Source organism: Trichosurus vulpecula, chromosome 4, assembly GCF_011100635.1.
Source record: "Trichosurus vulpecula isolate mTriVul1 chromosome 4, mTriVul1.pri, whole genome shotgun sequence".
Taxonomy (NCBI): Eukaryota; Metazoa; Chordata; class Mammalia; order Diprotodontia; family Phalangeridae; genus Trichosurus; species Trichosurus vulpecula.
This window is the reverse complement of record NC_050576.1, coordinates 200,719,384-200,731,403: the sequence shown is the minus strand read 5'-3', so window position 1 is coordinate 200,731,403 and position 12,020 is coordinate 200,719,384. Positions and strand designations below refer to the sequence as shown.

Genomic DNA, 12,020 nt, shown 5'->3' with positions numbered 1-12,020 from the left:
TCAGTCATACATATCTATGTCAGTATCTGTGTGTTTGTGTGTATATGTCTAAATACACACACATACATATACAACACGTGTTATATGTGACTATATGTTATATGTGGTTGTGTGTTATAGGTGTGTGTATATGTGATAGATGTTGTGTATGTTGTACTTTATGTACATATGCGCACACACACACCAATAAGACACAGAGATCCCATTCAAGGGAAGTAAGAAATTCTTAAGTATCTAGGAATTACTGAAGTTGAACAAAGTGATAGACATCAGGAAGGACCTATAGACTTGTTTCTTTCCTCCCTTTCCCACGTTCCATTGGTGGGACCAGAGAAAGAGAGTGGTTTTTGACAATAACCATCCCTCGTAGCTGACTTTTTGTGCTCTTTCCTTTTTGTTGAGTTTTTGTTTTAGTTTGGTCCTACTCTTTGTGACCCATTTGGGGTTTTCTCAGCAGAGATACTGGAGTGGTTTGCCATTTCCTTCTCCAGCTCATTTTACAGATGAGGAAACTGAGGCAAACAAGGCTAAATGACTTCCCCAGGGTCACACAGCTCTAGTAAGTGTCTGAGGCTGGATTTGAGCCCATGTCCCCTTGATTCCAGGCCCCAGCACTCTATCTACTGCACCACCTAACGGCTCTCTTCTTTCTGAAGAAGTCAAAACTGGTGATGAATGAGGAGGGAATAAAATCACACCCAGCTGTCCTCAACGAGTTTAAGTCACCAGGCCCAGATGAACTATTCCTATGGGTCAAAATGATAACTGATTTTTTTTTATGGCACTTTAAGATTTGCAGAGCTTTTTATACACATTATCTCGTTTGCTCCTCACAACACCTTTGTGAGTTAAGTATGACAGCTATCACTGTCCTCTTTTAACAGATGAAGAAACTGAGGCTCAGAAAGCCTCAGTAACTGACCCAGGGTCCCAAATCTAGTAAGTTCCTGAGGCGAGATTTGAACCCAGGCCTTCCTGACTCCCAATCCAGCCCTCTAGCCACCCTACTGTTCCATCGCTTTTGAAAGACGTGGTGGATGTGATTGCTGGGATACCATCAGTAATCTTTCCAGGATTGTACAGGGTAGAAAACATGATGGGTGCCTCGAGACTGAAGAAGGGCAGATGTCACCCCAGCTTTCAAAAAGGGAAGAGAGTAAAGTCTATAAATTAGAAGTCAGAGAGCTTGACTGGTCCTTGATAAAATTCTTACATTTGCAAATTATCAGGGGGGAGGAGAAAACAAGCATTTATTAAGCGCCCACTAAACTATGCACTTTACAGCTGCTATCTCCGGGTCTAGCATTCCCTCCATTGCACCACTTAGCTACCTTTATTATTTTTCCTTTTTTGGCAGGGCAATTGGGGTATTCCCTCCATTGCACCACTTAGCTACCTTTATTATTTTTCCTTTTTGGCAGGGCAATTGGGGTTAAGTGACTTGCCCAAGGTCACACAGCTAGTAAGTGTGTGTCAAGTGTCTGAGGCCGACTTTGAACTCAGGTCCTCCTGACTCCAGGGCTGGTGCTCTACTCACTGCTCCACTTAGCTGCCCCAGCTGCCTTTCTTATTAAAAGGATGGTTAGTGAACATCTGAAAGAGGAAGCAGTGATCACAAAGAATCCACTTGAATGCAAGCACAGGTTATATTAGACTAACTTCATTTCCTTTTTTTGACAATTTCTAGACTGGTAGATGGAGAAGACCAGTAGATCAGGACAATGCTGTAGATATTGTTTAGCTAGATTTTTAAGCAAATCATTTGACATAATCTGTCATAATAACATAACCAAGTGTCAAGTGAGGCACTAGACCTTTCTACTCTTGGCAGTCAAACTAGGTTCAGTCCTGGGGGAACTCTCTATGGCTCTGGTTTTGCCCTCATCTGGATAAATCTTGGAACAGCTGTCATTAGCTCATTTCTGTCTCTCTCCTAGTGGTATTTGAATCAGCAATTAACAAGCTCTTAATTAACATCTGAACATAAAGCATATTTATTACAACATGTAAAGAACAGAAATGAGACTCTCTTCTAAGCCCCAGTTAGTAAGGGCCATCTTTCTCCCTATCTCCAGTGGGTCAGAGCTTGATCCCCCATCATAAATAAACCCCCAGTACCAATAATGGAACTCCCAGTAGGGAGCAAAGTTGAAAACGGCATCCTCATCCCTCTTGGAGGAGTGCTTCCTTTGAAGCCTCAGCCCCCCACCTCCACCCCCGTCCCTGCTTCAGTGTCTGTCTGCCAGGCCTGTAGTCTGTCTCGGGTTCTCACACTTTGCTTAACTCAGAGCCTCCTCAGCCATGGTACCCATCTGGTTGTTGTCTTTGCTGCTGCTAATGCCCTTAAAGTTCCATACCTCCTTACATGGGGTGTTCTTTCTTGCTTCCAGAAATCTCTCTTCTCCACTCCTGTCACCTCCTACACCTTGACCCAAAGTCCCATCTACTAGGAAAACCTTTTCCTACTCTTTTTTTCTCCGTTGTTCACATCTGCTGCACTAACCTTGTGAACAAAATGGAGCAACACGGGCTGAGTGAGAGTTTAAGTTGGATAGATTTGGAACGGATTGCATGACTAGTCCCTGAGAGTAGCCACTCTAACATTCCATGATTCCTTGATGTTGTCATGGGTCAGTGTCAACATGGAAAACAAGAAAGAGTTTCTCCGGAAGTGTTCAAGAGCTGTCTCTGGCCCCATGCTTTTCAACACTTTTATCAATTCCTTGAATGGGGCATATAGGGCACGCATATCCAATGTGCAGGTGACACAAAGCTTAAAGAGATGAGCAATGTAATATGGGATGACATGCTACAAAATGATATCAACAGGCTAGAAACCCTGGCCTAATTTAATAACATAAATGTAATTTATTAAAAGAAAAAATGGAAGTAAGCCCAATAGTAAGGTTTTAAAAATCAACTTTATATTGTATAGGATGGGGGAAGACCGGTAAAGTAATGTGTTGTTGTTCAGACATGTTAGTGGTGTCCTATTCTTCGGGACCCCAGTAGTTTTCTTGGCAAAACTACTGGAATGGTTTGCCATTTTCCTTTCCAGCTCAGTTTACAGATGAGGAACTGAGGCAAACAGGGTTAAGTGACTAACCCAGGGTCACCAAGATTTAAACTCATGAAGCCTTCCTAATTCCAAGCCCAGTGCTCTATCCACTCCACCCACCTAGCTACCCTGCTGAAGTAATAGTCTGTGTGCAAACCACCTGAGAGTTCTAGTAGATGGTAAGGTTGGTATGAATCACCATGGTGACATACAGCCAAAAAAGCGAGGGTTTGGCTAAGAGAGATTTAGCGTCCAGGACTTCAGGACACCACTAGTCAGCCCAATGCATTGTTCACTCCCCTTTGCTTTATCTGAGCATAGATTTCCAGTAGGTTCTTTAAAAAGACAGCATGGTATGGTGGGAAAGAACCCTGGAATTGAAGTCAGAAGATCTGGGTTTGAGTCCCAACTCTGTGAACCTGGGAAAAATATTTAACATACAGTTAAATGGAGAACCCCAAAATTAAATTGGGGAGCCTTTTGGCTTGACCTTTGGAAAATTGCAAAGTTCTTCAAACAACATTCAAACTTCTCCTAGAAGCAAAAAGCATCTTTTTTGATAGCAACATTCTACCAGTAATGTTATATGACTGCAAATTATGAAATACTATGATTTCTGAAGAATTAAAAATGAGAATTACTCAGAGAGCAATAGAGAGGTGCATAGTGGGTACAGCCACAACATTTAACACAGCCGAAACAAAATTGATGGAGAGTGTGAACTGCTTGGGGAATTGCCTTTTTTTATGACCATGTCAAAGCTATAATGTCTTTGTTTTACATATGTACATTGCATTGTATGCCCTTTACCTGGAATCAGCTTCAAACATTTGGTAGGATGGGACATTCCAGCTTAGGCTGGAATAGGCTCTGGACCTCAATTTCCTCTGTGTTCTCTTGCCTCAGAGCCCAGGGCTCAGTTTCAAAGTCGGGGTGAAGATCAGTATTCAGTTAACCAATAAGCATTTATTAAGTGCTGACTATGTTCCAGGCACTGTGCTAAATTCTGGGGATACGCAGAAACATAGGGTTCCTGACCTCAGGGAGCTCACAGTCTAATGAGGAAACATATGCAAACATATGATATGCAAACAACTACATACATACAAGAGATACAGAGTGAAAATGGAAGGTAGTTGCAGAGAGGTCACTATGGGGCTGAGGATTGTCTGGGAAAGGCCTCTTGCAGAAGGTGGGATTTGAGCTGAGTTTTGAAGGAAGCCAATGAAGCCAGGAGGTGGAGGGTGAGGAGAGAGAAGATTCTGAAGGAAGAGGAACTGAATTCCATCATCTTCTGCCTGTGCCCTATTCTGCCCACCCCTGTGTCCAGACCCTTTTTCCGGATTAGGTAGTTAACTTTCTAGGTCTCAGTGCTTTCACTGGGCTGTCCATATCCTGTATTTCACCATTCCTCCCTCTGAAAGTATACAGTAACCAACTTAGGATGCAAAGAAGTTGAGCAAAGGTATCAATTGATTCAGTGATGTCCAGTGCCTGGAATGTCAGGACCAAAAGGGGCCTTAGAAGTCATTTGATTCAATTGTAATATGACCAACTTTGATAGACTTAGCTCTTCTCAGCAATGCAACGATCTAAGACAATTCCAAAAAATCCATGATGGAAAATCCTATCCACATCCAGAGAAAGAACTATGGAGTCTGAATGCAGACTGAAGCATACCATTTTCTCCTTTTTGGTTTGTTTTTTCTTTCTTGAGGTTTTTCCTTTTTCTTCTGATTCTTCTTTCACAACATGAATAATGTGGAAATATGTTTAATATGACAATACATGACAGACAATCTCTGTCAGATTGCACACCATCTTGGGGAGGGGGAGGGGAGAGAGGGAAAAAATTTAGAACTCAAAATCTTATAAAAGTGTATGTTGAAAACTAAAAGTAAATAAAGTAATTAATCTTTTAAAAAAAGAAATCATCTGGTTCACCCTCTCCATCCCCCATACTGATCTTACACAGAAGGAAATACTGTTCCACAATGGCCTTGGGAATTGTGTTAGTCTGACCTGAAAGAGGAGTGTTTCTTTCAGATTGCAGGCTAGAGATTTCAGTGTTTAGCGTCTCAGATAATGGCCAGCAGAGCATCCAGCATTTAGATTAGTCTCATGGAAGAACTTATCAGTGAATCACAAATCTTAAATGGTGGAGAGAGTCCTCTCTCTGTGATGAGTGAACTAAGCAACACTTCATAGAGGCAGGGGGGTGGACAGGATGACCTCTAAGAGTACCTTGAAGTCCAAAGTCCATGAGTCTCAATCAATCCATAAACATTTATTAAGCATCTACGATGTTCTGGGCACTGGGCTAGCTACCAAGGTACAAAAAGAGGCAAAAGACAGTCCCTGCCCTCAAGGAGCATACAGTCTAATGGGGGAGAAAACATGCAAACAAATATATACAAAGCAAGCTATACACAGGTTAAATAGTAGATAATTAACAGAAAGACTGCACTGGAATTAAGAGGGCTTAGGGAAAGACTTCTGTAGAAGGTGGGATTTTAATTGGGACTTAAAGGAAGCCAGGGAGGTCAGTAATTGGAGCAGAAGAAGGGAGAATGTTTTAGGTACAAGGAACAGTCACAAACAGTGCCTAAACGGGTAGGTTCCCTAGCCCTTTGTTGAGCATGGTTAGGGGAGACCTCAGCTCTAGGCTTCTTTGGTCTTAGCCTTCTTAGATATGAAGTCATATATCTAGCCCTTAAATCCTCACCCCATGAGCAATCATTGTAATATCTTTATCATCTTTCTGTCTCTAGCTCTGTTTTATTTTTTTTTTTCATCTCTCTCTGTATGTGCTGTCTTCACCCATTAGGTCGTAAGTTCCTTGAGCATAGGGACCCTCTTGTTTTTTAATCCCTAGCACTTAACGCAGTGTCTGTAACATAGTAAGTGCTTAATAAATGCTCCATCCATACATCCATCCATCCATCCATCTATCTATCTGTCTTCCTGACTATCCATTCATCTACCTAATTTCCCTCCCTCCTTCAATCTCTCTCTCTCTCTCTCTCTCTCTCTCTCTCTCTCTCTCTCTCTCTCTCACACACACACACACACACACACACACACACACACACACACACACACACAAACACAAACACAAACACACATACACACACATCTCTTGGAAGGATTGGAAGGATGCTTGGCAGCAGAAGGCAGAACCAAGATCAGTGAGTAGAAGTGGCAAATGTAGGCTTAACCCAAAGTAAAGCTTCCCGACAGAGTTGTCCCAAATGGAGTGGGCTGCATTGAGAAGTGGGTTTCCCCTTAAAGTCTTCAAACAAAGGTTGGATGACTTCTCTTCAGGCATGTTGTAGAGAGAATTCATTTTCAGATGTGGGTTGGATTAGACAGCCTGGAGGGGTCCCCTCTTCCTTAAAGATTCCATGAGTTATCAAATGGATTGGTTCCCCAGACAGGAAGCCTACTCATTCAGAGCAGCCCTGGGGGAAGTGGGGATCCAGATAATGGCAGCTTTTCCTTCACCAAGTTTCGTTGTGCCTTTCAGCCAAAAGACTCGGAGTGGCTAGAGGGTGGCGGTGAAGAAGAAGAAGAAGAAGAAAAAGAAGAAGAAGAAGAAGGAGCTAAAGAGGGAGAAGAGGAAGCTGAAGAGAAGGCAAAAGAATAAAAGGTCAGGATTTAACTCCATCCTAAAACAACCGTCAGAAGACTTTGCCCTAATGTGATACAATTAATTCTTTTTTGTTTGTTTTCATTTTAATTTTTAGGTCTGAATTCTCTCCCTTCCTCCAGCTCTTCCCCAATCCACTGAGAAGGCAAGAAATACAATACCCATTATACATATGAAGGCATGAGAAAGCATATTTCCACCTCAGCCATGAATGTTGTACAATTAAGGAGTGCCCCGTTTTAACAGTGGGAGCCCAAGAGAGGCAGAAGGGTATGGGGAAGCTGGGTGTGGGTCAGGAGACCTGCCTGCCCTTCTCCCTTAGAAAGCCTGAATTGCTGGACTTGAGGATGCAGGAATTGCAGACCCTTGACAGAAGTTGCTGAACTGCTTTTCTTAGTGTAGCAGTTTGCAAACTTTTTGGCCTCAGGACCCCATTACACTCTTAAAAATTATCGAGGACCTTCTCCCAAAGAGCTTTTGTTTGTGTGGTTTATATCTATTAATAGTGGCAACACAAAGTAAGTGTCGGAGTCAGGGTGTGGACCCAGGGTTTTGGATGCCAAATCAACTACAAAACCATGCTAGAAACACAAGATTTTAACCAAGTTGTATAAAAAGCAGCATTCCTGTATTTGATATTTACCACCCCCTCATCTCCTCCCCTACCCCTCCATGCCCTCTGCATTATGGGACCTTGCCTGTGGGGAAGCCACCATTACCAGCTCTCTCAAAACGTCTTCATCATGTCGTCCCTTTAGAAATTTTGACACCTTTTATCTCTTTGAAGAAAAAGGAAATGAGCTTTTTAAGCGTGTACTCTTTGTCAAGCAGGCAGCTAGGTGGTGCAGTGGGTAGAGCGCTGGGTCTGGAGTCAGGAAGACCCATCTTCAGTTCCAATCTGGCCTCGGGCACTCACTAGCTGTGTGACCCTGGGCAAGTCACTTAACCCTGTTTGCTTCAGTTTCCTCACCTGTCAGATGAGCTGGAGAAGGAAATGGTATCTTTGCCAATATCTTTGCCAAGAAAACCCTAGATGGGGTCATGAAGAGTCAGGCAGGACTGAAACAACTGAACAAAGACAAAATGTGCCCAGGGCTGTGCCAAATGCGTTTTACAAATACGATCTCATTGGATCCTTACAACAACTCGGGGAGGTGGGTGCTATTACCACTCCCATTTCACAGTTGAGAAACTTGATGCAGACAGAGGTCAAGTGAATTACCCAGGGTCACACAGCTAGTAAGTGTCTGAGGCCAAATTCGAACTTGGGTCTTCCTGATTCTGGGGCCCAGTGCTCTGTGCACTACAGTGGCACCGAGCTCCCTCCCTCATTGGAATGGCCAGGTTTGTTTTCCAGTTCTAATACTGAACTGGTCACCTGAGGGTTGCTGGGGAAGCTTTTCCTTCCCTTGGGAGCAGGGACAGTGAACTGAATCACAGGGTCCTCCCCCCAAGAGCAGGCTGTTAACACCGTATGGTGTGTATGACACCATAGCCATGTGCTAAGTGAGGATATAGACCAGGGGTGGGGAACCGGCGGCCCACTCCTGATATAGACAGATGAGCCCCATGATTCCCTTAAGGACTTCTGAAGCAAACTAGCCTATTTGTCCCAGTGCAAAGAGTCATCCTTGTGGTTGCTGCCTTGTGGGGGTTCTCACTGATAGAGAAAGTTTTCTTAATAAGAAATTCAGTATAATAAATATAATTCAATATAAGAAATTCATTATAACAAATATAACAAGAATTCAATATAACAATGAAATCATGGGTCTGACGTATAAAAATTAAATTAAATTAAAAAGATACTTCTGATGATTCCAATCAGAATAGTCCCAGGTACTTGTGGATCCTGACTAATGTGTATGATGTAATGAGTAACAAATGCGGAAATATTTTCTGCGTGACCTCGGTGACACGTACATGGCCCTCTAAGGCAGGCAGATATCTGTACACGTAGTATCCCACTTAACCCTCACAGCATCCGTCTGAGGTTGGTGCTCTTCTTATCACCACTTTGCAGGAAACAGAGGTTGAGAAAGTGGATTTGGCCATGGTTGAACTCGGGTCTTACTGATGCCGAGACCAACGCTCTATCAATTATATACCACCAGGGGGCACTAGGTGGCACAGAGAGGAGAGCACCGGCCCTGGAGTCAGGAGGACCTGAGTTCAAATGTGGCTTCAGACACTTGACACACTTGCTAGCTGTGTGACCTTGGGCAAGTCACTTTTTTTTGCCCTGCCTTCCTTCCTCCCCCCCCAAAAAAAGAAAAAGAAATTATATGCCACCAGCTGTTACCATTCAGTAGATTTTGTAATACCCTCTCCTAGCAATCTCTAAAGGATTTTCCTGGCTAGGTGGTACCATGGAGCACTAGGCCTGGACTCAAGAAGACCTGAGTACAAATCTGGCCTCATACTAGCTGTGTGATGCTGGGCAGATCATTTCCCTTCTGTTTGCCTCAGTTTCCTTAACTGCAAAATGAAGATATTAACTGTACCCACCTTGAAGGGATAAAGTGGAATATTATATGTAAAGTGCTATGCAGACCTTAAAGGGCGATATAAATGTGAGCTATTATTATTATTTGCACTAGTGCAAATGTGGTAGGTTGTTCTGAAAGTCCCTACGGGTCTCATTCTCACATAATGAGATAATATTCTTAAAGATCTCAACACAATGTGCCTGGCATGTAGAAGGTGCTTAATAAATGCTTATTATTATATTATTTTTATTTTTACTATTATTCCTTTCTTCCCCCACCCCCCACCTCCATCCCTCCTTCACAGTTCTTCTCTTCTGCTAGAAGTTTGTCCTGTTTTCATGTTGAGTCATTCTCTGGGGTTTAGGAGGCTTTTGTTGTACAGAGCATTTCATTGTGCTGTAATGGTATTCATGGAATGAGTACATGAATGCTGATTCGGAGCCCTCCTGCCCACAGAAGAGCATAGAAAAGTATATATAAGATGTCTCCCAAATGCAAGGCAGGCTCACTATTAGCTAACACAGGACTCGTACTGTTAGCTCACGCTACCGGCTAACACACCCTCTTTCTCCCCCACCTGCTTTCTCACCACCCAGTGCGATGGAAACCTGGTGATCATTTTTCGTCAAAAGCCTCTATTAAGGAAATCAACACTGGTTTTGTTCTGAGACCAGGAGCCTCATGGGAGAAGAACTAACAACTCCACCACTCTGGTGGGTGTGGAATGTGGAATAAAATGCAGAGACCCATCCAAAGGACTGGCATCTCCAACAAAAATCTACTAAGAGGGATGTCACCCATCCACAGCCAGCCAGTCCAGATGGCCACTCAGCCTCACCTTATTTATTCATGTACACATTTTGTTTTTGTATTTTCTCCCTTTGGAACTTTGCTGGTGAACAGACAAAACTAATATGTTTTCTACTCGACTACTGATTTTTTTGGTCTCATGTCTCTGACTGACAATTACACAAATATATTTACTGTTGGAAGAATCTGGCCTACTTTCTTTACTGGGGGGACATGACCTCTGTCTTTAAATATTTAAAGGATTAACTAGTGGAAGAGGGATTAAGCATGGTCTCCTTGGCCTCTGAGAGCAGCATTTGGGCCAATGGGTAGAAATTATAGGAAGAAAGAATTCAGCTCAGTAAGTAGAAGAGCTTTCTCACCATCGGAATTGTCCAGAAATGGGATAGATCATCTCAAAAGGTGGTATCTCTCCAACACTGGCAGAAGCAAGACGATCATTTGTTGGGGATTGGCTGCTGTAGAAGAGATTTGTGCGTTTTGGTAGAGATTGGTCTACATGGCCTCTGAGGTCTTTAACAGAGCTAAGATTATATATTTCTAAGATACTGAGACTGGCCTGTTGGATAAGGACTGCTCTTAGGATCAGGAAGAACCCAGTCCAAGTCTTGTGTCTAACACTGGTTCTGTGACACATATGGTTACATAAGTATATTAATGGACAAAGAAGATCTTCCTATTCCATTAATATTACAGGGTCACATAAGTAATATTTCCCTCCTGATTCCAGGCCTTGTACTGTATCCACCTATAGCTGCCTTGATGTACACCTGACATTACATGAGGTAGTAACCCTCAAAATACTGAGTAACTGAATCAGGTAGGGTATTCCGGTGGAAAGTGCACTGGGCCATTGTCCAGTAAGGGCACCTTACTCATCATGGCTCAACCACTAATTAGCTATGTGACCAGCATGAGTCACTTTCCCACTCTGGGCCTCATCTGTCTCATTGGTAAAATGAGGGATTTAGTTTAGATGGTCCCTGAGGTCCCTCCCAGCTCTAAAAATAAACCACACATTCTCTCTTTTAGCTTTTCTGTCATTCCATGGACTCATGCAGCTGAGCCAAAAATGGGTATTTTATATTAATGAGACTAATAATAGCTAGCATTTATTATAGTAGTCTAAGGTAGTGGGTGGTGCAGTGGATAGAGCAGTGGGTTTGGAATCAGAAAGACTTATCTTTGTGAGTTCAAATCTGGCCTCAGACACTTATTAGCTGTGTGACCCTAGGCAAGTCACTTTACCTTTTTTGCCTTAGTTTCCTCATCTGTCCAATCAGCTGGAGAAGGAAATGGCAAACCGCTCCAGTATCTTTGCCAAGAAAACCCCAAATGGGGTCACCAAGACTTGGACATGACTGAAACAAAGGTTTGCAAAGCACTTTACATATGTTAACTCATCTGATCCTTACTACAACCCTGGGAGATAAATGGTATCATTCCCGTTTTATAGATGAGAAAACCGGGGTACAGAGAGGTAAGTTATTTGCCCAGGGCCACATACACATCTGACGATGTGCAATCCCTTCACCAAAGAAAGGAAAGAGGCACATTTCCCAAAGGTTTTGAACTGGGGTTTTACCCACTCTTGCACACGATCCACCGTGCCACCCAGCATTGGAGGTCACTATCAACACTCCCTAAATGTTCTTTGTGAACTAGCAAGACCTTCCAGCTAAGGTAGCCGCTATTGTGACTTCTGGGATGGATTTTGGGGGCACCTTTGGCCCTTAGGCCTCCAAATCCTGGAGGGCTATTTAGGTTGTAGCTAGGCCTACCATTCTCATTCCTCTTAAGTGAAAACAAAAAGGAAATTACTTTCTTGAAAATCTGATTTTCATTGATAACCTCTTGTATTTATATCACTTTTATTCAGGGATGCCAGCTCAAACCAGCATAGTAAAGCTGATTGTCAAATTTTCAATAAGAGCATTTACTCTTTAGAAATCAGCTAATGCTGCCAATCAGATTTACAGATTTAAGAAAGTGATGGAGTAAATGCTAATAATGC

The 12,020-nt window shown here is 42.8% G+C and overlaps 1 protein-coding gene across 2 annotated transcripts in view; it reads left to right on the top strand.

The window, feature by feature from the left end:
* The window catches only part of DNAI2 (dynein axonemal intermediate chain 2), a 55,920-nt gene extending 49,216 nt beyond the window's left edge, over nt 1-6,704 (top strand). The window contains exons 12-13 of one of the 2 annotated variants that reach the window (XM_036756397.1): nt 4,318-4,354; nt 6,607-6,608. In XM_036756397.1, coding sequence (XP_036612292.1) covers nt 4,318-4,354; nt 6,607-6,608 — 39 coding nt within the window. The other variant, XM_036756396.1, reaches the window with a different exon arrangement.
* The last annotated feature ends 5,316 nt before the right edge of the window (nt 6,705-12,020 follow it).